This window comes from Phyllopteryx taeniolatus, chromosome 11, assembly GCF_024500385.1.
Source record: "Phyllopteryx taeniolatus isolate TA_2022b chromosome 11, UOR_Ptae_1.2, whole genome shotgun sequence".
Taxonomy (NCBI): Eukaryota; Metazoa; Chordata; class Actinopteri; order Syngnathiformes; family Syngnathidae; genus Phyllopteryx; species Phyllopteryx taeniolatus.
Window position 1 is genome coordinate 16,972,640 of NC_084512.1, and position 27,952 is coordinate 17,000,591.

The 27,952-nt window shown below is 40.5% G+C and overlaps 2 protein-coding genes across 6 annotated transcripts in view; one reads left to right on the forward strand and one right to left on the reverse strand.

Annotated features, from left to right (window-relative positions):
• hpse2 (heparanase 2) overlaps window positions 1-5,977 on the reverse strand; it is a 66,860-nt gene extending 60,883 nt beyond the window's left edge. For 2 of the 5 annotated variants that reach the window (XM_061790309.1, XM_061790310.1), the window contains exons 1-3: window positions 5,481-5,974; window positions 4,179-4,333; window positions 2,924-3,085 (exon numbers count right to left, since the gene is read on the reverse strand). In XM_061790309.1, the coding sequence (XP_061646293.1) occupies window positions 2,924-3,085; window positions 4,179-4,333; window positions 5,481-5,782 (619 nt within the window). In that variant the 5' untranslated portion in view covers window positions 5,783-5,974. Of the gene's footprint in view, window positions 1-2,923; window positions 3,086-4,178; window positions 4,334-5,480 lie in introns of all 5 variants that reach the window. The other 3 variants (XM_061790312.1, XM_061790311.1, XM_061790308.1) reach the window with 3 other exon arrangements.
• Window positions 5,978-9,260: 3,283 nt separating this feature from the next.
• Window positions 9,261-27,770, forward strand: LOC133485837 (metal transporter CNNM1). Its single transcript, XM_061790150.1, has 10 exons — window positions 9,261-10,902; window positions 16,121-16,264; window positions 18,275-18,415; window positions 19,327-19,496; window positions 20,686-20,785; window positions 21,786-21,928; window positions 22,007-22,250; window positions 23,480-23,584; window positions 24,909-25,010; window positions 26,193-27,770. Exons 1-10 carry the CDS (start codon window positions 9,513-9,515, stop codon window positions 26,270-26,272), a joined length of 2,619 nt encoding a protein of 872 aa, XP_061646134.1. The 5' UTR covers window positions 9,261-9,512; the 3' UTR covers window positions 26,273-27,770.
• Window positions 27,771-27,952: the final 182 nt, after the last annotated feature.

Consider the following 27,952-nt stretch of genomic DNA (forward strand, 5'->3'; position numbering starts at 1 on the left):
TAAATGTGGTTCCAAAATTCATAACTGTTCCACTCTTTGTCTTCCAACTTGATCATATCATCACATCTACGAGGACGCAATACTCAGTCGGGACGCAATCAATCAGAAACACAAGGTATGTGGCAAGGCAACATACAGCAGGGAGTTATTAAGATCACATATCATACTGTAGCAATATTTCTGAATAATGCCATCATTATTCACGCTTGAAGAATGATACTTCGTATTTGCCTTTTGTATTTGGTCCATTTGAACATAGTGATCATAGTGGTTAGGCTTGAAACCAACCACTATATACAAGTAAATCACTAAAGTAAAAAAGTATGCCTCAAAAGTTGGAGTTCAAACGAATTTTAGACAGAACTTATTGTGAAGGGGTCTGGCACCTTGGCTTGATACAATTAAATGTATCAATTACATATGGCTGAAGCTATTGAATATCTTTTAGAATCGATTATTCAATCGATTATTCCATCGATTATACGAGTAATCTGATAAAAATAGATTTTGTCATTATCAAACACAATAACATGCACATGTGAGGTGCAGGTATTATGTTTGTCCTCTTGGGATCACTATCCTCACATTCTATGGTAGTTTCTGTGACTTTTGCATTTATATGGCTTTAAAAGCTGGGGCCTGGCATGGTGAGTGATGTGGGTGTCTGTGAATGAGAGTGAAGAGTTTGCAGGCTGCTAACTTGTTGGCCAGTCATGTGTTGAGTTACTTGGCATGAGTTGTGGACATCGGCAGCCGTTGAATGAACATGCTTATTACATGCTAGTTTTCATACTGTTTGTCCAATAAAGGGATTAAAGGTGCGCCGGCAGCCATGTCTATTTTGCACCACGACAATATGTTCTAACTTGATGGTACAGGCAATATCAAATTATATAACATCGAACCATTACATTCTGTTGACAATTGCCCACATGCTGTTGTGGTACAGATTGCACTTAATCTGTTGTTTTTGTGTGAAATGATCCCAAACTTTGGGCATTGTCTTTCGCGGACTCTTTACTCCTGTCTTGCTCCCATTGCAGCAACTTATTTCTACACGTAATGGTGCGTGCAACTGCAGTAAAATTAGTCTGTGTGGAAGAATGATCCCTTGGAAGCTACAAGGCAGAGATTTTGCTTCAACCTTTTTTGTAATTGAATTACTCTAGTTATTTGAATAACCGTTGCATGCCTAAATACATATAGGATATACACAAATGAAATTTACCAAGATATTATAGCCAATGACTAGTATGTAAATGACCAGGAAGCAAACATCTTCCTGTGCCCCATTACGTATCCGTCAGGTGTCAAAGATCAAGTAGTTTTACTGAAGTTATACGAAGGTCACTTTTATTTATTCTTGTATGACATTCAAGAAATGTTTGACTTAAATGGGGTGTAGCGTTTGGTTTTAGGATGGCCATATTTTGGGTCTAGAATGCATTAATTCACTTTACGTTTTGAGAAAATAATTTGGAAAAAACTTAAAATAGCAGCTAGTAACTTTGAAAGTCAACCAGAGTCACGGAAGAGACTTGCATTTGACTTTGGAGGTTCCACTGTATTTTAGAGACATGCTACTTTGTGATCTTCAGTCACCAATGTCCCTGATTAGGCAAATGCATTTGTTTCAATTAAAATCTCTGAGGGTATTACCTTAAAATGGATGTCTATAGGACTGGGTCATTACGCCAGGTGAAGTGGTACACAGTTAATGACAGGGCTGTGATACAAGGTAAAACTGTGAAAATGTAGTTGGACACATCTGACTCTATCCCTCATGCAGAGTCTTTCTTTTCCAGGAGAGCGAGACACTCTGTGTGTACTATTACAAACATACTGGAAACCTATTCCACACGGATGATTTTTGATGTGAAATTGGGAGTTATTTCATTTTCTGTAATTTTTCAAAGTTTGCGTCAAGAGACAACTACAATTCCTTTAGTTGTCAATCCATCTTCTTGAGGCTATGACTGTAATAACTTTTTACATTAAAAAAGCATGTGATTTGTGCATTTTCTTTCACTGAGTTGTTGTTATTTGAACCCAGGAGTTAAAAAAATATTTTCCAACCACTGTTTGGCTTGCAAAACACCTCAGGGATGCGTTCACTCTACCTACACTGTTACTTTGCATGCTTTTAAGGAAGAAAAGCAACCGAGCAATGACTTTGAAAACTTGTGGTCTATTTTTCATTAGATGCTGCCATTTTATATTGCTCGAAGCCCACTGACATTCAAAGTTACAGGCATTTGGGGATATTTCTTTTGGATCAGACACTGTTTTCTGGAGACGCTTCAGACACTTTTACATGCGTTATATAATCAATAGCCCCTATCATGAAGAGATTATGTAAAATTATTGCCAGAACAGCAACAGAAGAGTCAGAATTTATCCACCTTTGCCTTTTGTGCACTTTCACACAGCATTACAGGGACAATTACTGTAGATAAGCAATAATGTCAAGTGGATTGTGCTCCTCCTTGGAGGTTTCTGCTATCAATGCAACACCACACATGTTCGTGAAAAAAATCGATAGACTGGAGCCATTTCGCGGATGAATTTCTCATCTTGCGCATTTCAGAGTTTCCACTCCGGTCAATCATAAAAACATACAAGAAAGGCAGCCCACCCAAAAATGAGGTCTCAGAGTTCTGTGGTCAACTTGACTTAACTGTAACCAGCAGATGCATCAGTGTGTTTACTAGCCAGAGCTACCACACCCCTGTATCCATCTCCACATTCCTCCTCTTCAATTTGCATATGTCATTCTGAAAGCTGACAATTTACATTGGCATGCTTTGAACCCTCTGTGCGGGTGTGCATACATCGAGGTCCAAAATGTGTTACATAAAAAAAGTAATGTTTTTTCTCTGAAATAAGCCATATTTTACATGCGCGTAAGCGTGGGATCTCCTACCTGTTATTGTTACGTTGCTGTAGATGTTGGACAGTTGCTCCTTAAGCAGGACGAGATGTGTGCTGGCCGCCTTCTCTCGTTGCAGCTCCAACATCATATCGGGGTGGCTTGCCACTTTGCAACCGTTTTGCTTGTCCATTGCAATGTCACTGTGCACTATATCTGCAGGCCCCCCGCCCCCCCCAACACAAAATAAAAAAATTAAAAACCTAAAAAGTACATCTTTAATGCAAGGGTGGAGAAACTGTGGCACATGGGCAAAAAAACAACCTACAATTCAGTCATCTATGAATCTAATATGCGTATTTTTGTAATGTGGGAGGAAGCTGGAGAAAACCCACACAAGCGCAGGAAGAACATGCAAACTCCACACAAAAAGGCCAGATCCAAACCCCCAACCTCAGAACTGTGAGGCAGATGTGGTAAACAACCCAGCACTATGCCGTCACTTTTGCTTTTGACAGACAGACAGACAGACAGATAGACAGATAGATAGATAGATAGATAGATAGATAGATAGATAGATAGATAGATAGATAGATAGATAGATAGATAGATAGATAGATAGATAGATAGATAGATAGATAGATAGATAGATACTTTATTAATCTTATAGGGGAAATACAGGCATCAAAATACAAACAGTAAACTACAATATTCACATATACAAAAATACATAAATAACAATCCAGTGACTACGGCATATAAGGCAGCCAGTAATCAAACACGGAGTCATCCTGAGTACTTAGTCATAGACCCAAAACAACCTGCTAAAATTGGATGTCTATTTAGATATTTGTCATATTTTTGTATAAAGTATCTCCGTGGTAAATCTGAAAGTTTTGTCAGCTGTTTTCCACACAATTTTTTCACCATATGTGATATACAGTAGATACTGTCACGGCTTAAACTGCCTTCAAAATCTTTTTTTTTTTTTTTTATTATTTGTAATTATTTAATTTACTTTTTATATATTGTGTTCAATATCACTCTCATTTAAATATATATATATATATATATTTACATATAAATATATATAAATGAGCTAACCTTGGGAATTGTATATGCTACTTTAAGCTAAGTGCGGATCTGGTCGCCAACACCTGTAAATAATTTCAAGTAAAAGAAAATTACTTTAAACACGAGGAATTAATTACGAGCACCTTACACGGGCAAACTGGTTGAGAGTAATGTGAACAGAGAGAAACGGCGCTCCTTGAAAGTGACAACGTATATACTTGAAGTGTATTTTTACCGTCGTCGTAGTTCTTCAGGTAATAGTCGGGCCCGGGCCCCCTGTATTTAGCCAGGTTCTTGTGGTTGTTGAACTGCAGAAAGTCGGTCCGCTTGCCACCAAAGCGGAGGAAGGCTGGAGACAAGCCCCTCGCCAGCGTCACCAGACGCTTCGAGCTGCGGGGGGCACACTCCAATTAGTTCTTCGGGTTGCATGTCAATTTGATTGTTTTTGTTTTTTGGATTTTGTTGTTGTTTTTGTTTTAAAATGACTATTTATTTTGTAAAGCTACTAGTTGTGGTAGTTCGATTGGCGCGTTCTCTTCTAAATTGACACAGACAGTACTGAAAATTTAGTAATTCGGTCCACTTTTACTTTTTTCTTTTACCTTTTTTTTCCTCGTTTCAGTCACACAGCAGGGTAAAAATAGTTAATAAATCACTTTTTTAAGGTCAACATTTTTCTTACCTTTAGATTTTGAACTCAAATCAGATAAATATATTGTTTCTTTACCGTTTACAGTATGTAATTCTAAACAAAATAATGAGTTCATGAGTGTAAAGTTTTCTATTCGTTGGTTTTGTTGTCTACCAATGTCACTAATTTAAGACCTCAATTTAAACGGAGTAATTTAAATGTAGTATACACAATTGGTATGTTATCATGTCTTGGTCAGTATCAAGTATATTTTGTTTAATTACCACTTTTCGCCAAAGCAAATATGTCATGAGTGCAAACGTTTTTTTTCGGTCATTGTTCTATCATTGTAATATTGCCTAAATTTGGAACACTTAAATGTGTTTTGTTTTATTATTAGTTTTTCATTCCGAGTATATGATCTATTAATTGTGACTAAAACAATTTTTTATCAGGGTTTAATGGCGGAAGAATGCCTCTCGATAATAAATAGTAGTAGTGATAGTAGTAGTAGTTCATGGAAGTACGTAGTATATTAAGAAAACAGGGAGAGGGAGGATTTAATTTTGCTCTTCTTCCCACACCTTTTTTGAAAATGCAAAACTGTGTCAAGCGTTTCATTGTCGTTGTTGATTTTATTTTTATTTTTTCATTCCAAATAACTGCTTCCATTTCCCCGTTGACAAAACTGTAATTATGAGGGAATTTCTTCTCTTCATACTGCACAGCTCAAAATACAAAGTTTAACCCGGGGTTATTTCCTCCAAAATGACTCGAAAGTCTCTTCTAAGGGTTCGTGCTGATTGTGTGTTTTTACACGATGTGGAAATGCAATATTAATCTGAGAATGAGCACGCTGGTTGTTTCCATTTAACTCGACATAAAGAAATATTCCATCAAAGGTACCTGAGGAAGACCAGCCAGCCGTCACTGATGATCGAAGGGTCCAGCTGCACGGAGAGAAAGTTGTCGTTGAGTATGCGGGTGGGACTGCGGGTGTTGACGTCCAGCAGAACCAGCGTCCTTCCCAGAAAGCCCGTCCGAGTCCCTCCGGCTTCCGCTCTCTGGTACGTCGGGAAGGAGGAAGAGGAGTAGGATGAAGAAGAAGAAGAAGAGGAGGAAGAGGTGGAGATGACTGGCAGCAGCAAAGATGCCAGCCACCACCAGGAGGACCCTGCCTGTGCTCTCTGCTCTCCTGCACGGGGCATCTCGGAACGAGCTTCAACTCTTCCCTTCGCCTGAATGCAGACCAAAGAGGAGGCTGGTCACCTTTTCCCCAACGATCTGTCGTCCTGTCTGCTCTTCTCAAGGCCCGTCCGAACCCCCCACTTTCGCCCCTCTGAGTCGTTTTTGGGGAACTGCGCACCAGAGCGCATGCGCACAGGGGCAGTACTTGTGAGGGCTGCAGAGACCCCACCCTCACGCACCACATCATGGAAGTACAATCGTGAGCAACGAAGTGCAAGTACTTTGTTAATTCACTTCAGTAGATTTGTCAGGCAGCTTTACTTACAGTATTTTTGACTTTTGATTTTACTTTTACTCCCTGTATTTTAAAACATATTTGCCATCGATGGGGAATGGCTTGCTTCTCTGAATCTGTTGCAGTAGTCGTAAATGCGCCCTGAACTAAACTGAAACCTTTGACAAGGTGGATGGAATTTTGAAGTTTGAAATAGCAGTCAGTCATGTGAGCAAAAAATAAGAAAAAACCTTCAGGCTTCCGATTGAAAGCAAAAATATGTCAGGAAAAGCCTACTAGAACATCTGAACTCTATTTGGGTATGATCAGAGGGACTTTGAATTGTGGCAAGTGTGTGCTGACTCCCATTTAACATGAAATTGAGTGTGATTGGCTAATTCTGAACACAGCCACTTCTCCAGTTGTAAGAGGGTGTGCACACTTGTGCAACCACGTTATCTCAGTTGTTTATTTTTATTTCCCTCTTAAATATATACATGTGTGTCTGTGTGTGTGTGTGTGTATGTGTGTGTGTGTTGTGAAGCATATTCCACTACAAGTATGGAACAGTAATTTCCCATGGTCACATGAACTACCCGGCACTTTCATGGTTAAATTGTAGTTTTACCGTCATTATTGTATTGCAGCCTATACTGTAAATGTATTGTGTGGTGTCTTTTATGGTTGTAATTTAATACATTGACTCAGGAAACATATGGGCATTGTAGCGTCGCGAAAACAGCTCAGTACTGTATACAGTGTATGCATTCACATCATGTCAGCACGATTGAAATACTATTTAATATTGTATTAAATTTGGTATTCGTATTTCTGGGAAAGTTTAGTGGATGTACGCGGAGGTATTTACTTCCCCTCCACAACGTGTGAACTCGATGTGATTCCATTGCTCAGCTTGTGTTCTTTTGAATGCAGAAAAAGTGACACGCACATAAATATGACGATTTTAGCATGCAGGGGAAGGGGCGCACAGCCGAGCGTCTCCACAGGCGGTCAGCGCTCCTTTTGTGGTCATGCACGCACGCACGCATGTGTCGCACATGAGCGAGAAAAGAAGCATGAGAAACAGAAAAGGCCGATTAAACAACACGTTGAACTCACTTATAAAACCTTTCCGAGATTTGGCACATTTAAAAAAAAGATTGTTGTTGATAGTTGTTGACGTTTGAGCTTTTACGCGCGAGCATAGCACATTTAAAAAAAAAATGAGAAAGGTGACTATTGAATTGAGGTTTTATTCTTATTCTTCAAATTAGGTTAATTGGCAACTGAGATACTTCATTTAGTTTTGCGTTCTCATTTGCACCCATTGCGTCAAATAGTTTACATCTGGTTTCTTAAGTACCCTTAAAAGAATAATATTACGCTCAAGCTTCGGCATGAGCAACGCTGTTTGAAGTTAAATGTGACTTTTTGTCACATTTAACTTCAAACAATGTTTGAAAAACGTGTGTGAATTTCTGAGTCACTTTTTGCACATTTACAACAATGTTAGTCATCGTAGAGGTAGCTATATCAAGATGTGTGTGTGTTTTTTTTTATTTTATTTTTTTTTTTTTTTTACAAACAGTACCTCATTCAAGTCTGTGTGTTCATTTTACGCTTTGCAGTGGTTGGTATGTGCGCCGAAGCTGTGATTTTTACGCACGGGGCAGTATATTTAATGCTACTCAACATAATCCAAAGACATCTATTGGACTTTCAAACACACGGGAAATATAGGACTATTCTTAAAATCTAATTAAAGCTGTTTTAAAGGAGATCAAAATCAGAATCTCTAGTTTCTCTTAACAAAAACCTGGTTTTGAGTTCTTTTTAGATCAACGCGACATAGGCAACACAATTGAATTGAATGAATGTGGATTTTTCTTTGTTTGAAAAAACATTATTTGTCTGATGTTCGATTGTTTTTGTTTTTGTATATCCACAGTATTACAATTGTCTTGACACAGCTATTAGTCGTATAAGCACTGTTTTTAAACGATACAAAACTCTTAGTTCGATGGTCGTTTTGTGTGTGTGTTATTATTATTATTATTATTTATTTATTTATTTTTGCAAGTCACTGGTCACAACATTAGGGACAGCTGTGTGCACGGCCGGCGGGTGTGTGTGTGTGTGTGTGTGTGTGTATATATATAACTAATGCAAATGTTTCATAGGTTTATTTTTAGGTAGTGTGTTTCGTCCATGTATCCTGCATATAAAACCTTAAATAAGAATTAAAATATGAAAGTTTGAAAAAGTTTATCAAGTAAATGTTTTAGTATAGAGTGTGTGTACTTCACCGATATTGAAAATTAAAGCTTGACTAATAATTTTAAATGTGAACAAATTGCTAAAACCTTGTAAAGCACATCATTAAAATACAATCTTATGATACTAAATCCTGATTAAAAGTTTGCAAAGAAAATGTTCCATCGGTTTAGTGAGTGATTAAATTCGCCAGTATACAGGACATATAAAAAATTGAAACACTGATAAAATACGAAAAATATTATATTTTTCTTTCAGTGTCATTATTATTGAAAAAGTTTAGTTATTTATCTTTCGTTTTTTTTATTTGCCTGGGTGATTGTTTGTGCTTTTTAGAAGCCTTTGGGTTTCATTGTATACAGTATTTGTAGTGTTGATGTTCACATTTAAAATCCTGGAATACATTTTAAAAATAGGGAAAAGTGGACACAAGTTTATATAGCAAATGTTTCACAGGTTTTGTGTGTAATCTAATTCGCCTACCTATTCAGTGCATGTCAAAACTTAAGTAATGAATAAAATGTGAAATAAGAAACGTTTCATTTGTTTATTTGTGTGCATGTAATCTATTTCGCCTATACATGGTTGGGATTTTAAAGTGTTGATTTTAAAGTGTTTTAGTACATAAGCACTTCTCCCTCACTTGTACTTAAGTACCTGTAGTTGTAGTCAATAGCGTGTACTTATATTTAAGCACTTCCTCCTTCACTGGTACTTCAGGACGACCGTCGTGGGATGCAAAAAGACGACGCTTGACTGACGTTGAAATCGAAGCGGCTTTGGTTGAAATAGTTGACAATGATGACATCTGGTGGTTGATTTGAGCACAACGTGCAGACAGTTTTACTGTTTTTTTGGGGGGGGGATATTGGATTAGATAATACTACTACTACTATTACTACTACTAATACTACTACTACTACTACTAATAATAATAATAATAATGATTCCTGCGTTCTTATTAATGACTCGTGACGTGAATTTTTACACGCTGTGGCTCACACGGCCGGCATGCCCCCTGATTCTATTTTTAGCAAGTGGCAGAAAGCGAAGGAGACGTCACGCGGCGTGTCATGGATATTTAAAGGCCGCCGAGCACGCTCCCCGTGTGACATACCCACGGCTGCACTCCGTGGATATGCGGCTCCATCGGCAAACCACGTGACCCGGCCTGTCCCCACCCCCCACGTCCTTCGTTCGGCATGATGGCTGCGGATGCTGCTCCCTGCCGCATCCTGCATCCTATCCTCCTCCTCCTCCTTCTCTCGTGGGTCGCAGCTCCCGTCGCGGCTCTGCTCGGCGTCAGGCCCGAGGACACCCAAAGCGGCGAGCTGTCCGTGCAGGACGGCGTCCTGAGAGCCAGGGAGGGAACTCGCTTCGTGTTGAGGGTTTACTACACGGAGCATCCCCGCGTGAACCGGAGCGGGGCGGCCGACGTGGCTGCCGCTGCACCGTGGATCGCCTTCATCGAGGAGCCGGACCGGGATGCGGCTCGCTCCAGGGGGAACCCGTGCGAGGAGGAGAGTGCCCGCAGTTCTGACATTGAGCTGCTGGGCTCGTTCAAATCCGCCTCCAGCCACAACTCGGTTCTGGTGGAGCTTCTCGCCAAGCACCTGCGCCGTGGCGAGGCGGTAAAGTACTACTCCATGTGCGCCTTCGACGGCGTCAAATGGGAACACTTGGACACCAGAGACTTTTGGTTAGCGGTGGTGGAGAGACCCGCCGAGGCGGACGCGTGGCTGCAAGCCGGTGTGTCGGTGCTGCTGCTGGGGCTCTCCGCACTGTGCAGTGGGCTCAACATCAGCATGTTGGCGCTGGACCCCGTGGAGCTGCGGGTCCTGCAGAACAGCGGCACCGAGAAGGAGCAGAAGTACGCACGGAAGATCGAGTCTGTGCGTAAACACGGCAACTATATCCTGTGCACCGTGGTGCTGGGGAACGTCCTCACCAACACTTGCTTCGTGGTCTGGATGTGTCAGATTTTGGGAATGACCGCCCTTTCCACCGCATCCTGCACTTTGGGAATTTTCTTCATAGGGGAGATTCTGCCTCATTCGGTGGCGTCCCGGCACAGCCTCGCCATCGCGTCCAAGACTCTGTGCGCCACCCGGCTCCTCATGCTCCTCTTCCTGCCCATCGCCTACCCGGTCTCCAAGATCCTGGACTTCCTGCTCCACCAGGAGATCTCCAGCTTCTACACTCGGGAGAAGCTGGTGGCCATGTTGCGCGTCACTGACCCGTACCACGACCTGGTCAAGGAGGAGCTCAACATCATCCAAGGGGCTCTGGAGCTGAGGACCAAGACGGTGGAGGACGTGCTCACCCCTCTGTCCGACTGCTACATGCTGTCCTCGGACGGCGCGTTGGACTTTGGCACCGTGTCCGACGTGATGCAGAGCGGCTTCACGAGGATCCCGGTGTACGAGAACGAGCGCTCCAACATCGTGGACATCCTGTTCGTGAAGGACCTAGCCTTCGTGGACCCGGATGACTGCACCCCGCTCAAGACCATCACCGAGTTCTACAAGCGCCCCATGCACTGCGTGTTCAACGATACCAAGCTGGACGTGATGCTGGAGGAATTCAAAAGAGGTAATTGAACACCTGGGGTGAATCTTGTTCCTCTTGGAAGAATCCCAAGGCGCTAGACTATTAGGAAGGCGGTGCTGCTCGCTTTTAATGCGCCAGATGCTCTGCTTCCCATTCTGGAGCTCTCACCACCTATGGTGTGAGGAGCCTTTGAAGTGTGCGCGCGTAGTTAAAAACACACCCCAAAACAAGAGAAGTCCTGGGTTAAGCTCATTCCGTTGGCTCACAGTAGGCCGTAGCAATGAAGAGCCTTTCATCCCCACAGAGAAGGCCAGATGTGAAATCTGAAACAGTATGTGGTTCAAGCAGGGGTTATGGGGCCCACAAACATGAGGGAATAGGATTTTTTTTTTTTTTTTTGCCGGGATCAATCAATACCTAAGAGATTTGGCACTTGTGCTCATTAGGGTCGCGGGTCAGATGAAGCCTATCCCAACTGACTCAGATCAATCGCAGGGCACAAATAGTCAAACAACTATTCACACTCACATTCACGGCCTTTAAATATCACTGACAAACGGCGAAAAAGTCCAAAAGCTTTCCGATATTCTCCACTAAATAAAATATCACGACTAAAATAGTGCAAACGGTTCAGCACCACCCAAAAAGAACAAGAGGGTGGAAAGTACAAATAAATGAGACAACGGAGTTGTTGTAAATGGGCTGATGATTCACAGGCGTACACAACAATAATAATATTCTCCACCAAAAAAATGTCACAGCAAAAACACTGCAAATAGCGCTGAAAGGTTTAACATGACACCAATAAAGACTAAATGGTAAAAAAGGGAAGTACAAATGAAGGAGAAAGTTAGGACCTATCAATCACATAGGTATTTTTTTTATTGATTTGGTCACAGGAAGTTAAAAATGACACGCAATTTTGCTATTAGGCTATCAAGTAGAATGGGGCCAGTGAAAGCTTCAGCTGGCTGATTATTATGTGAAGGGAGACATGTTGACTTTGGGGAGAGGATCATAATAAATGACATTGTCACTTTACAGGTCAAGAGGTCCATTGCTTCATCCCGCTCAGGATTATGACAGATTGCTCTCGGTCTGCTGACCCACGGGCTCTCAGGTCTGACTATCAAGAGCTTTGTTTTTGTTTTTTTTAATCCTCCAGTCTGTGGCTGGTTGCCATTCAAGCTGGCAGAGCAATCATGAAAAATTCATCTCCAACCTTTTTCCTTTCCTGTCTGGCAGCTTCCTTCATACTTTGATGAATTAGAGGGTCCCAATGCTCAGGCAGCCCTGCTGTGGGAACGTCACACTGGGATTACTGGGGTCGGTTTTACAGCGGTAGTGAGGGGGTAAATGTCACGAGCAAAGTCTGCCCACAAACGCACACTAAATGGACGATTCATTAGGTACATCTGCGCAATGTAATAAGATCCGATACAAGGGTTGTATCAACAATACTGCCTTTACAAATATAATAATGCTAACTTTTGATTGACAGGTTGTAGTCTAGTAGTAGTTTAGGAATATCTGGAGGTTTAATTGAAGCCTGTTCTAAGGCCACTTAGATCAAATTTATTATCTCTAATTCATTTAATATGACGATGAGGAGAGACCAATATGGGCTCAATACTAAATCCCCACATTTTACTTCAAGACATTTTGCAATAATTTATAGAATATACAATTTACAATTTTGTATTTTGGCATAACGGGTATATCCATGCCCCTCTGTTCTGATATCCATTGTTCTAAAATAATCGCACATTAACTACAAATGGTGTCATTTGTAATAATCATAAGGCCCTAATTTTGGAAAATCAAATGCAAGACTTTGTAAGGATCCGCGGACACCATCATAGGACAAGGGACCATATTCGGTAGACCAATGATTCTCCTTGTACCACTAGTGGCACATGGGCTCTCTCTAGTGTCTCACGAGAATCACTGCCCAAGCACAGTTCAGTTGTATTTAACTTTTTAGTACAATACATTTGCATGTAATCTTTAGGATTGTTAGTTTTTAAAACTCTAATTGAGGTAACATTTTTATTTAACTTAACTGCAATACAATTTTATTGAATAATTATTTGAGTTAAAAAACATTTTCCTATATTTAAATTTAGTTAATGTGTTCATGTTTAAACTGGGAATAATATCACAATGGCTAACAGTAATATTAAATATACTTTACTTTTTTGTTCTCGCTTTTTATGAACACTTAGGTGTAGGACCCGACTGTATTTTTATCAGTCATAATGGAAGTAGAGTACTTGAAGAGCTAAGCATTTTTTTAAAGTGGTATGTGGTGTAAAAAAAAAAAAAAGGAAAACTACTGCAGTGGTTTTCCGTCTTTTTTTTTCTGTTTCAAATTGTTAAATAAAGTATCCGAAACATGAGCAACAAATAAATACAATGCAATCACAATAATATGCTTGGTGTGAAAGTATGAGCTGACCAATAAGATATTTCAATTGCAGGATTTTTGGCTGAGCTCTTCTCCGCGATGCCATTAGAGGTGTACCTAATGTTGTGGCTGCCGAGTAAAGTGATGGCACATGGTGCTCAAAATGCAGTATCTGCAAAAAACATACAAACAAACACAGCGATTGCATTACGAGTGACAGTGAACATACACACGTTGCTCACACAACAATGCATCATGGGAGGGGAGTTCTGAAAACTGGTGGAGCAGAACGAGTTGCTAAAGAGACATTCACATTCGACCCAGGATCACTCGGGGGATTTGTATGTGCGTGCGTGTGCTTCTGTGTGTGTGTGCGTGTGTGTGTGCGCGCGCGTTGTTCTGCAAGGTGTTATGTAACACATGAGTGATGTAATGCAGTGCTCAGGCACATCAGCAGCTACAGTATGAGGGCACATCTACGCCTGACTCACCTGAGCCTTTTGGACAGGCTGACATCATCACCTCAGATAAATTCACGTCGACTTAAAGCAGCCTGTCAATCAGCAAGTTTGTTCCAGATTTATATACTGTATATAATAGATTTTTTTGCATCAGTCCCTCTGAGGTTTGATTTGTCTTAAGAATTGCATGGCAGGACTATTCAAATGCTAGGTCGTTTATAGTTCACAGGCTGCAGATTGCCCACCCCTGCTCGAGGGGATTCAAATGTTTGATCCCTCACCAGTGACTGTCCTACATCTCGTATGAACTAGCTCAGTGGAGGTTGGATATGTGCCTGTGTCTGTACTGACAACTTGTTAGATAACCTATTTGCACACCATACACCCAAAAAATATTTATTTATTTATTTTTTGTGCTGCACGTTTTGACTCGTGCACGTTCAATGCTTTGAATATATTAACCTAATGGTGTCACATTGCTTTTTGGTGGTCTTTAAACACAGAGGTGGCAGATGCAGTCATCCCCAGACTGATTGTGTAATGCTTTACGTAAGGGCTGCCAAATCTTCCCAGCATGCCAAAGTATCTCCGGGCTAATCCCTCAAATACCCAGTGACGTATTGTTTGAGTCATAGAAGGCATGAAGAAATTGAAGGAATATGATGTGCAAACTCGCACATGTGATACGGTTCCTGGCTTTTTAGCTGTATTAATGCTCATTTTCATCTGGACTGCACACATCAAGTTTCAGGCTTATTCTTACAGTGTAGCATGACTGCATCTTCTTATGAGAATTTAGCAGGAAATTGTACAAAAATATTCAGTGGTATAATAGATATGTAACTGCAACCTCTAAAGTCAATCGTTGTTTTTTGAAACGTTTTGTGGAAAAACACAACTCTAAAATTGCACAAGACCTCAAAGTACAAGTCTTCATATGAAAATGTTTCTTAAAATGTTATGATGGTGACAGTTTAACCCTGAAATGAATAAATTTTAAAGTAATATTTGCAGTATTTCATAAATATTAGGTTAATTAATACGAATAATAATCCTTCCATCCATCCATTTTCTATACTGCTTATCCATTCATGTATATACTGTACATTGAGAACAATAGTGGACCTAAAATTGATCCCTGTGGCATTCTCCATTTGGACAGCGATTGGGTTTAACCCCATTAACCTTCACAATACTACTACTACTACTACTAATAATAATAATCCATTTTCTGTACCGCTTTATCCTCACAAGGATGCGTGCTGGAGCCTATCCCAGCTATCTTCGGGCAAGAGGCGGGGTACACCCTGAACTGGTCGCCAGCCAATCGCAGCTCACATATAAACAAACAACCATTTGCGCACACATTCACACCTAATGGCAATTTAGAGTCTTCAATCAACCTACCATGCATGTTTTTGGGATATGGGAGGAAACCGGAGTGCCCGGAGAAAACCCACGCATGCACGGGGAGAACATGCAAACTCCACACAGGTGGGGCCGGGATTTGAACCATGGTCCTCCGAACTGTGAGGCAGATGTGCTAACCAGTCGCCCACCGTCATTATTATTACTATTATTATTATTATTATTAAATCCGGCCTAGCCTGTGTGGAGTTTGCATGTTCTCCCCGTGCCTGCGTGGGTTTTCTCCGGGCACTCTGGTTTCCTCCCAAATCCCAAAAACATGCATGATAGGTTGATTGAAGACTCTAAATTGGCCTTAGGTGTGAATGTGCGCGCGAATGGTTGTTTGTTGAAATGTGCCGTGTGGTTGGTTGGCGACCAGTTCAGGGTGTACCTCTCGTCCCAGAGTCAGCTGGGATAGGCTTTAGCACACCTGCGATCCTCGTGAGGATAAGCGGTATGGAAAATGGATTATTATTATTATTACTTATTATATAAAATGTATCATTAAATCGTCAATAAATAAACAATAGAACAATTAAAATATGTCCAATCATAAATGATGCAATTTAATAAAGAGAATGAAGTATTAATTTATTATTAAAATAAAGTATTTGACATGATCATTTTAATTCTTCTTTTTTTTACGTCATCTACGAATAACTTGGCCCACCTGTCCATTTCACAAATCAAATGTGGCCCTTAAGCTCAAAAGTTTGCCCGCTCCAGCTTCAAAGGTTCCACTGTAATTGGATAAAGTGAGCATCATGCAAATATCTCGATATTTTGCTCTTACAATACAGAGTGGTGGCTCTTCATAATGTTCATCGTTAAAAATTATCCTATTTCTGCCAAGTAAATCAAAATCATCAGCAATGTGATCTGTTTTCTCATGGGTTAATCTTACTAAATTCTGGTAAGAACAGGCTTGTGCAGCTTTCAACTACTAATAAAATGTACACGTAATCTTTTGTGGTCAACGCAGGCAAATCCCACCTGGCTGTGGTGCAGCGGGTCAACAATGAGGGTGAGGGAGACCCCTTCTATGAGGTGATGGGCATCGTCACCCTGGAGGACGTCATTGAAGAGATCATCAAGTCTGAGATTGTGGACGAGACAGATCTTTATAGTACGTATATATGACAAAAAAAAAAAAAACAGCATAGTCCTGCAGCTGTGCCGCAATAGCAAACTGGAACAGAGGTATGACAAATTAGTCCAGTATCCAACTGCATATGAAGGACATTTACCAGAACAGGCTGCTATCTGACATCAGATAATAATCTCTTTATTTTTAGACTTAGTGAAGCAGCATGCGATTCATTATCCGAGGCTATCTTTGTACGCTCTGTTGTAAGTACAGTGGTGCCTTGACTTCCATTACTATCCATCCATTTTCTGAGCAGCTTCTCCTCACTAGGGTCGCGGGCGTGCTGGAGCCTACCCCGGCTTTCATCGGGAAGGAGGCGGGGTACACCCTGAACTGGTTGCCAGCCAATCGCAGGGCACATACAAACAAACAACCATTCCCACTCACATTCACACCTACGGGCAATTTAGAGTAAAAAATCAATTGAAATGAATGGACATGGCGGCACGGTGGTCGACTGGTTAGCACATCTGCCTCATAGTTCTGAGGACGGGGGTTCAAATCCCGGCCTCGCCTGTGTGGAGTTTGCATGTTCTCCCCGTGGCTGCGTGGGTTTTCTCCAGGGCACTCCGGTTTCCTCCCACATCCCAAAAACAAGCACGGTAGGTTAATTGAAGACTCAAAATTGCCCCGAGGTGTGAATGTGAGTCCGAATGGTTGTTTGTTTATATGTGCCCTGCGATTGGCTGGTGACCAGTTCAGGGTGTTTCCCGCCTCCCGCCCGAAGATAGCTGGGCTAGGCTCCAGCCCGCCCGTGACCCTCATGAGGATAAGCGGTACAGAAAATGGATGGATGGATGGATGGATGAATGGAAATGTATTCTATTCCAGGCCCACGTTGCCCTTTGGTATGTGTGCCTTGGCCACCAGGTGGAAGTATAACAGACATACAGAAAAAAATGAAGAGTTTCCCAATACGGTCACTCAGTAAACTGCAGAAATTGTATTATTTTTTTATTTTTTCAGAGAGGATGAAGAATATATGCTGGTGAGTATTGTTATATTGTCTGTCCACATGTGTTGGTCCCGCTTGTGTTCAAATATCCATTGCTTAAAGGATTATAACACTGCAATACCGATGCTATTCATTAGCCCATCTGTGGCGCTTTTCATTGTGTGTTAGCATTAGGTTAGTGGACTTTCCTAAGGCAGTTATGTGATTATTTGAAATACAGGTGTAATTCTTTTTGTTTTCTGTTGAGTTTGACAGTAAATTTGAACTGGGAGTGGTAATAAGCGAGACACCTCTTTTTTTTTTTTGGGTTGTTTTTTTATTGTTTTTTTATTTGCCAAACTGCGGCTTGTTGTGTATACAAAATCCTCAGACATCTGCGTCCTGTCAAAAAAATGCCTGGTACAAGAAAAAAAATAATATTTTGATGTGGCAAGGTGAAGAGATTTTCAGTTTGCTACAGCAGAATGTCACTAAAAGGGGAGGGTGAAACAATATTTCCTGTACTATTAATGGATGTTAGCAGATTTTATGAATAATTCATAGCGTCGTCACTCGCCTCATTAATTTATTGATCCCACGCTCTCACCCCTTTTTTCACAGCTCCTACTTATGCATAATGAAATAAGTGAAATCACCATAATCCTTTAATTGCCTGGAATAGAAATGTCAATCTCCCATGTACTTTCTTTCTATATATGTGCCACCATTTCGGGGGAAAAAAAAAATCTGTCTAATTGCACATTGTGTGTCGGTGCAAATTCAGTAATTATACGTACAGTACAGTACACAGTATAGAGGAGTTTATCTCTTTATGGCACCAGCTGTTACTGCAGCAGTTATGATTCATCTGAGGAATGTAATATATTAAATACCTTCACATCTGCAGAGGATTAGTCTATTTATCAATCAGATATGCATGCGGATACTCCAATGCAATCCGTGGCTCTATAGAATCCCATGACTAAAATCTATTAAAAGTGAGCAAAAAGAGAAAATATGTTGAAGTAACTGGCTTCACCGTGTGTGTTTGGCAGCTGATAATCGGACCAAAAGACGGGTATCGCACCACGAAAGGAAACAGCAAGACTTTTCCATCTTCAAAGTGGCAGAAAATGAGCTGAATGTGAAGATCTCACCCCAGTTGTTGCTGGCAACACATCGCTTCTTGGCTACAGGTTAGGTCTGCATCATGTGTTCCAATGAGGACCTGTGGAATTGCCCATACAGTGGATTGACAACATTTCCCAAGGTCAAAATTCTGAATTAGAGCCAGGTTTTTAGGGAAAAGCACAACTCTAAAGTTGCACAAAACATCAGAGTTCAAAACACACTTCACATTAGATCAACATATCGAGTAAGACCCCAGTTAGGTGGCCATCAAAGGAATAACTCTTTGCTTTTTTGACTTTTTCTTTGGAAATGGGCCAAAATATCCACATCAACACTTGCTGGTACTCGGTTAAAGATGGGACAGAGAAAAAGGAGACGACAAACAGCAATAACAAAAGATAATGACATAAACAACAACAGCTGCCAATATGTGTTTTGGGAGCAGACAGAAAGAACGCAAAGGGAGAACAAACATGAATAACAAATGACATTAATAGCAATAAAATACAACAATGACAAAAACATCTTATGTGGTTTGCGAGGGGACCAACAGAAAGGAACAAAAGATTAAAAAGTAATACAAAAATGAACAATAACAACAGCACTTGCTGTTACTTGGTTTGGGAGGGGACAGACAGAAATAAAACAAAAAAAGCAATAACAAAAGACAACAAAAGCAGTAATAAGACAGGCAAATCGATATGATTTGGTACAGGATCGACATAAAGAAAAGAGAGAAAGAATGACAACAAAGGCAACATTAGCCACAACAACTGTTGATACATGGTTTGTGAAAAGACAGAGAGAAAGGAAAGAATACACAGCAATAACAAAAGACAATGACAGCAACCACAACAGTTGCTACAACTGTATGTGCTTTGAGGTGGAACAGAGAGAAGATAGAACAAAAAGCAATTAAGTTTTTTCCCCCACCCTGTCATTTTGCTGAATGTGCGTTTATGTCTCCGACTGTCAGAGGTGGAGCCGTTTAGGCCGTGTCACCTGTCAGAGAAGATCCTGCTCCGTCTCATCAAACATCCCAGCGTGGTGCAAGAACTCAAATTCAATCCCAAGAACAAACACGCTGCTCAGCACTACCTCTTCCAGAGGAACAAACCCGTTGACTACTTTGTCCTCATCCTGCAGGTGAAAAACTGACATGCTGAATTTTGTAGAAAATCATTCAAACTAAATGTCTCAACTAGCTTTGTTGTTTTCAAGACCTTTTTCACAGTTCTGATCAAGTAACAGCCTATTTCCTCAAATTGTAGACATCCCTTTAACAGTGTTTCCCAAACCTGTTCCAGACTCCCAAAAATGACCCAAAAAAATTCCAGTGTCCTTTTGATTAATTATTTAAAAAATAAAATAAAATAGCACTCTATATTTTACGCTTTATACACATAATAGTAATGGAAATTAAATCGAATTAGTTTTATTTATTTATTTTTAACTTTCTCCATCAATGCATATAGTGCTGCTCATTCTGGTGTGTGCGCCTATAAATAAATAGAAATTGTAATGGAGACTCAGCTCCTCGCTTGGGTTCTTAGTATGGCAGTAATTAGTTGTTCTTCGCAGAGGATAAAGAATTCATACATGTGAGTATTGTTATATTATATCTCTATTTGTGTTGCTTCACCATTTGTGTTCAGATATCCATTGCTTAAAGTGTAACAACACCGCAACAAAGATGCTAATTTTTTGCCCGTGGGCCCTAAGGTGAAAAAAATTGATTCTATTTTGGTGTGAATTTGGATGAAGGTCACTTTTTTCATTTTGATTATTTGGGTCACTATGTGATCATGTCACTTCCCATTTGTTACTCAAACAAACAAAGAACTGGCCTGGTAATTAACAGACATCTTTTCAGTAGTTTGGCCATGGCAGAATTCTGCATTCCACTTAGTGACATTGTAGTTTTATCCGATCTTTATCCTACAACCAATCTAATGTCGGACGAACATTTCACATAGTATTGTACCTCATAAAGATGGCAAACACGCTGCACTGACAATATTATATTACAAGAACAATTTAGATCATGATCATCTCTTACTTTTCTCTTTTCTCTTATTATTTATTTTTTAAGCAAAGCATTGTATTATATGACTCAAAAAGTTAGGGATATAGGGATTTTGGCTTTTGTGTGAAACTTCAGGATGAACCTAAAATGCACTATAACCTTTGCATAGAAACTTGATTTGACCTTCTCAAATGCAAATCCTTGTGTTCAATATTGCATGCACAGTGTTGATTCAATATTTCCTGCGTGGGATGTTCAATTGAATTGTGGGTCGTGACATTATGAGTGAACGAAGTGCTGACATTGCAGGGACGGGTGGAGGTAGAAATCGGAAAGGAGGCCCTCCGCTTTGAAAATGGCGCATTTTCCTACTACGGCATGCCAGCCCTCATCCCGCCCCTGCCAATCGGTAAGAACATCCATGAAAAAAAGTCAATACATGTCGGGGGGGGGGCGGTGAATCAACGTGAGCTAATGGCTGTGTTGACGGCAGCTACAGGGAGCAATGATAATCAGGGGAAATAATTGACAGCTAAATTGCCCCAAGTTAAGTGTGCACCGGAGCAGCGGCTGTGGAAAGAAAGTAATTAAAAAGATGATCTTGAGAGAGAATTTCCCAGTGGAAGAACACAACCTGGCTGGGATTATGTGAGCTAAGAGTGCCGAGCAAGCCGAAAGGTTCTCAGTCCATATAATGTGCACTTTCTGTCTTCCAGTGTGTGTGTGCATATTTTGCATTTCAGTTGTAGACTTATAGCAATTCCAAAATGTCATTTTAATATCTCTTCATCCAAAGATTACGACAGTACAAAAGTCAGTAGTTCAGAAACTGCACAACTATAAAAACTCACTTGAGTGCATACTTTTTCACAAGCTGCTCTTTCGATCTTCGACTGTGGAAAGAAAAGTAGTACAGAAAGGGTTTTTGTAATTAACTAGTGTAACCATTAACACCCGGTTTGTTAAGAAGTACATTAAAATGTTCCCATAGGAGGGCAGCACGGTGTTATAGTGGTTAGCATGTTTGCCTCACAGTCATAAATTCCTGGGTTTAAATCTTAACTCCAGTCCTCCTGTGTGGAGTTTTCTCCATGCTTACGTGGGTTTTCTCTGAGTAGTCGGGCTTCCTACCACATTCCCAAAACGTGCATTGAAGACTCTAAAATGTAAATGTGAATTGTTGTTTGACTATATGAGCCATGTGAGGCTGCGATTGACTGGTGACTGGTCCAGGGTCTGCTGGGATAGGCGGCATCTCACCCGCAACAGTGTGCAGGATCTCTTTTTGAAATTGGCTTGTCTTGCTCTGTGTTATTTGTCTTTGTTATTTGCCCTGTGTCTTTAATAATATTCTTGTGTATTGTCTATTCCACACGTTCCTACGGTGTTTTTCCTGATTTTCTGTGCAGGTCAGAGGTACAGCTCTCGAAGTAGTGGTCTGAACCAATCAGACTCGCTGCTGAGTGGTGGCAGTATTGGTCAGCTCTCAGCGGGAGGGCTCTACTTACCGGACTACTCGGTCCGACAGCTCACAGACCTGCAAATCATCAAGGTGACTAACATAAACTCACGCTCATTAAGCACACAACATTGAATCTTTTAAAAAAGCCGTCCGTGACGCTTCCCTCAGATCATTAGGACGCACTACCAGAACGCCCTGACGGCCATGCGGATGGACAGCTCCCCGCAGACACCGGACCCGGTAGACGCAGACGCTAAAGGGAGGCCGCCCGTCGCAGAGGCGCGCTCCCACAGCATCGCCCTCCCCCTCACCAGCACCCACACCCGCCTGGGACTGGCGCGCCTCGCTCAGCTGCATCCCCACGCAGGCCTGCGCAACACCTCTTGGCTCAATGAGAGAAATCGTATAGTTCGTAAGTGGTGGAGGCTTTATGTGAGTCTTTGGTGGCATGAACGGCAACCAATTATTGATGACAGTGGCACCTTGAGATATGAGTTCAATTCATTCTGTGACCACGCTTCTAACTCAAAACACTCTTTTTCCATTGAAATGAATGGAAATGCCCTTAATCCGTTACAGCTTCCCTCACTGTACTATATAGGACATACAGTAATGGCAAAATTAAATAGATTTTAAAAGGATTAAACAGTTTTTGTCACACTGCATCAATTGAAAGGCCATTGTGCTGCTATTTCTGATATGCCTGTCTTGGCCACCTGGGAACAGTATAAGACCGATAGACGGATATAATGTTCATTGTGACGTCTTAACATCAGCTCATCAGTACGGCACTGATATTAATTGCTCTTAGCAGACAATATGTTATATTGTTTTTCTACATGTTGCTGCACCGTTTGTGTTCAATTCGTGGTTAGAGCACTGCAACATAGATGTTAATTAGCATTAGCATTAAGCTCGTGGACTGAAAGGCTATACTATCATCCATCCATCCATTTTCCGTACTGCTTAATATATATATATATATATATATATATATATATATATATATATATATATAAATTTTCTTGTCCTATTTAGCTCTAGGAGGTGGGCAAAATATTAGATTCCACGCAGCTCTACACCACAGCAAACTACAATCACAATAATAAAAAAGATTGCAAAATTAAATAGCTATTTGACAGTGTCAATCAAAACTGAGGTTTATTATGTAATGTAAGGGCAGATTTGTTGATGCAGCTCTTGCATTGAATCTAATATTGTTGTGGCCAGTGCGTGTGTATATTTAAAAAGGCATCTGAAATCCCAGTTTAATTATCTTTGACTATACCATAAGGTATTCACAGATAAAGCATCTGATGAAGTCAAAGTCCCATTATGACTCATCTCCCAAAACTCAACAAACGTGCAGGCATCGAGCAATCTGCTTTTTTTTAGGCTTAAAGGATTTCCCACAAACCATCTGTACTCTGCTGTGTGAGCTTTGTGTCAGTAAGAAAATATCAGCAGATGGTTCAACTGCTTGTCAATAACAGAGACTAATGTCATGGCGAGTCATAATACAAAGTCACATTGCACTAACTAAAACCACTCCCAGTTAAATCAACAAACTTGACATAAAGGGTCCTGAAAAACTAATCAATAGTCTTGGTTCTGTGCTGTCTGTTGCCTTTCTCCCCACAGGCAGCAAATCAGATGGCCAGCGGAGTCCCAACGACCCCGTGTTCCTCCGCATGGATGAGATTCCCTACATCCAAGAGGATCGACCAGAGAATTATGGAGAAAACGGTCAGTCAGGATTGTTTAATAAAATTGGCTATTTGAATAACTGAATACATATCATCTCTGCACCAAGTCATTCTTCAATATAAAATTGTGCTTTGATTCCTTCATAACATTAAATTAGGGGTGTCAGGAAGTACACTTCAACCCTTTAAAAACAGAAACTACAGTATTTGTCCTTAGTCATGGTGGAGACCAGGGAATTATGAACAGTTTCATATAACAGTCAGTGTTAGCACAAAACCTCCGCTCTTCTGCTAAAAATGAGGGAGAAAAATGTCAGAAAAAGCTTGTTAATCATAGGCACTTTAACACATTCAATGCTATTGACGGCTTTAGAAGTCAAATATCCATGTTAACTGGGAAGGCTGGCAGTGAATGAGTTAAATGGTGGCAGGTGTGTGCTGATTCCCATTTAAAGTTCCTCTAAACAGGCCAAAAAAATGTAAATTTGTAAATTTGACACATCATAGAAAGAGCCGTAGAGTTAACAAGCCGGGCTCTGAATTAATGGATTAAAAACAATAAAAAAAACAAAAATTATGTGAAATTGGACATCAAAATTGGCAAGAATTGAGACCCTCTTTCAGCTTCCAGATATTGTGGGCGTGTTACTGAGAGCTCTGAAAATCCCGGATTCCAAGAGCTTTCAGCTATTCATGGAATACCTGTAGGCTACTTCCTTCCTACTTACACCGGTCCCCATGGATGAATTTCCCCCCTCATCCTCCTTGCCCCGAGACATGCAATTGGCCAAATGTGAGTTTGATGGCCGTAACGCTGTTGTGCCGGACCTCTGGCAGCTTCTCTAACCGCAGTCGGGCTGGCAAAGGGCCGCAGGGCAGCGGATCTCCTCCGGTTTGGTGTTGGTTAACATAAAACATGTTAAGCTTAAACAGTTATATATTTCTACATTAATACAGTATAACATTTCCGACATGTAAAAGAACAAAAAGACAACCAAATACAATTTCACAAACTACTGTAACGTATATGAATAAATAAATATAGCACAAGTCAAATAGTACATTTGATATTTTTGCATAACTTGTGCCAGTTAATGTAATGTAATACTGTTTGTTATTTTTATATTTATTTGTATCTACTTTTTAATTTTTTTAATGAGCATGTATTCATATTTTATGGTATTATTATTTAATTTTATCCCATATTATACTATTTTTTTTAAATCTCAGAAAATACAACTGCTTGAAGCTGTTTCACATGGATGTATATATATATACAGTATGTGTATATGTATATGTATATATATATATATATATATATAACTTAAATTACTACTACTCTACTTTTTTGTGTCTTCTTTCAGACGTGCCTACAGACTCTCAGCCATCCACCTCTCCGTATATCAGCTCTCGCTCTCTGTCCAGCTCAGAGGAGAATGTCGGGAAGAAGCTCCTACGCAAATTGAGTGAGTGAGACATCTGCCTTGAACACATAAAGCGTTGCGCGTGTCTACTCTAAATGGTTGTGTCAGACATGGCAACTGTGCCTGCCGTAGCTTAGCAACAGATGATGGGTTACTATGATGGTTATTTACAGACGCTTAGCTCCCTGTTGGCTCCGGAATGAAATGACTCATTAAATAATTTTTCATTTGGTTCAAGGGATATTGTAGTCCAGTGTGGTGTTTGAGGCAATGTAAACGGGGGCAATGGCGTCTTACTGTTTCACATGTTTTATTTCACAAAGATTTCCAGCTCATTGTCCCCATGTGTTTGGAAGACTTTGTTATGGTCCGATGAAACTAAAAGTTGAACCTTTTGGCCCTAATTCCAAAAGATATGTTTGGTGCAACACAACACTGCTCATCACCAAAAGAACAGCATACCGACAGTGATGCATGGTGGTGACACCATCATGTTTTGGGTCTGTTTTTCTTCAGCTGGAACAGGAGCATTAGTCAAGGTGGAGTGCAATAATAAACAGTTCCAAGTAGCAGTCAGTATTAGCACAAAATATTGAGTCTTTTGCTACAAAGCAAAAAAAAAAAAAAAGGAAAATCCTACTAGAGCATCTGAGCTTTGTGTGGTGATAATCAGAGGCATTTTGAATGGTGGCAGGTGTGTGCCCAACTCCCATCACTTTAAATGTTGTTTGTAAATTCTGAACATAGCCACAATCCCAGTCACAAGAGGGTGTGCACACTTGTGCAACCACATTATTTTAGTTGTCTATTTCACTTCCCTCTCGTAAAGATTTTTTTTTTCAATTGAGTTGTACAAGTTATAGGTCACATTAATGGTGGAAAACCTCTGAAATTATGTATTTTGGTCACATTTTTAAAAAAATACTTTATCACCCAAAAATTGCATTCGAACAGGGGTGTACAGACTTTTTATATACAATCTAAATATTGGTGAAAAAGATAAAGAAAAAGCAACATGCGCGGACAGTTGCTGAAGTGAAGTCTCATGGGTGAGTTAGTTAGATTGCGAATTGTACACCCTTGGGTGCATTTGACTTCAGATGTTCCACACATTTAGTTTAGGTTCATAGTTAATTGAAAATAATGCAATAGAAAGAATGGCTTATCCCGGTGGGATCTTTTTTTTCCCCCCACTAAATGTCAACATGTTGTCCTTGTTTCCAGGTAACAAGAGGAGGAAAAAGTCTCGGGATGGAGAGAGGAGCTTAGAGGAAGGTCTGGAGCAGCCTCCAGTGACAAGCTAGCACACCTCTTATTTATTTTTACCTTCCCTCTGTAACCATCCCAGTCTCATAGACTCCCTCGATGCCCCGGCAGCTCCCTCCAGGAGCTGTTATCGTCATGTGCTGTAGTTACCAGTGCTCTCAGGTCTCCACGGATATTCTGTCTTTAATCTGCCTCCCTGCACACCTTCTGTGATTGAATACAAAAGGGAACGATGCGAGGGGGACAATAGAACTTGAGGTAAAAATTCCCAATAGCAATATATTGGCTTAATCGGCCTTAGGTGATGGTTCAATTCCTTAGTGGGAACTCAAGCCTCTTATACGACTTTCACACTGAGTTGGTGCCAGTGCCGGTTGGGTCTATGTGTTAGCGCCAGACTTTTCTGACATAAAATGTCCTTAAAAGAACTCAAACAAAAAAAATGTTTTGTTTTTTGGGGGCAGGCTGGAACGCATTACAGTAATGGCATTTCCATTCATTTTAATGGGGAAAGATGATTTGAATTATAAGCGTGGTCACGGAGCAAATTAAACTCATATTTAAAGGCACCACTGTAGATGGCTTCTCTCACATCTTTTTAAACCCCTTTCCTCCGTATCCAGCATCTGGACATAATTGTCCTGAAAGGAAGGTGCCCTTTTTTTTTTTTCTAAATGCAAATGAACTGCTGACGCTGGACCCGAAGAAGCTGGTCTCCTCTGTTGTGCCATGTGTTTGTGTAAAGGCTGCTTTGTCTCACCAATGTAGAGGTCAATGCCACTCCTCACTGCATTGCGCTGCATAAACAACATTGTTGAGTGTGCTTCTCTGGATTTTGTCCTGAGGGTGAACCAGCTTTAGTTTGAGGGTATTTGTGGGTTTGAAATGCATCAGTATGTTATATTTGGAGTTTCTCTGACAAACCAGCAACCTAAGGGACTCTCACATTCTTTCCTCAGGTTTGGCTGAGACAAAGGCTGAGTTAGGATACCCACAGTTAGCAACAGCTTTCCTGATGTATGTCTGCTCCTTTGTTCTTCCGTTGTCAGGCTAGGAATCTTCTTGTGTTCTAGAGGGTGATGGGAGTCAGTGGGAATTGAAACAGATCTTTTCAGTACAAAAAGAGATCCAAACCAGCACTGGTACCACCTCAGTGTGAAAGTGGCATCATTTAAGGCATAAAGTGTCACCGATACATCAGTAGAGCTTATATCTAACTATGGCATCAGTCATCTCAAGCAGAGCCTGTTCTTGTGACCATTTAGTAGAATATACAAACAAACCATATGGATTCTAGTATGACAAAATTTCAGTGTGGAAAAACTATACTAAAATAATGGCATATAACAGCCTTTTGGAAAAAAAAAAAACCACGTCATTAGAACACGTTTACAATCAGCAAAAGAGAGTATCACATTCCGCATTGTTCCATATTGTTATCAGGCGGTTTGCAACTGGAATTGTTGGCCTAACTCGTGTCATAATGGTGCCATCTACTGCCAATGCACAAAGAAGAAGAAGAAGAAGAAGAAAAAGCCACTCCTGTACAGACCAGAGCACATTTTTTTTTACAGCAGATTAAATAATAATAATAATAATAAAAATAAGAGCCATATTCTCCTGAACTTGAACAACAGCTAATTTTAACTCCCGCAGACTTAAGAGGGGCTTGCACAGTTTTCAAAAGGAGCCATTTTTTTTACCTGTTTGTTTTTATA

Excerpts from the sequence above, each read along its gene's own strand:
- LOC133485837 (XM_061790150.1), top strand. The coding sequence starts at position 9,513 with ATGATGGCTGCGGATGCTGCTCCCTGCCGCATCCTGCATCCTATCCTC. Across the intron at positions 10,903-16,120 it reads GCTGGAGGAATTCAAAAGAG|GCAAATCCCACCTGGCTGTG; the intron begins GTAATTGAACAC and ends TGGTCAACGCAG. Across the intron at positions 19,497-20,685 it reads ACTTTGTCCTCATCCTGCAG|GGACGGGTGGAGGTAGAAAT; the intron begins GTGAAAAACTGA and ends CTGACATTGCAG.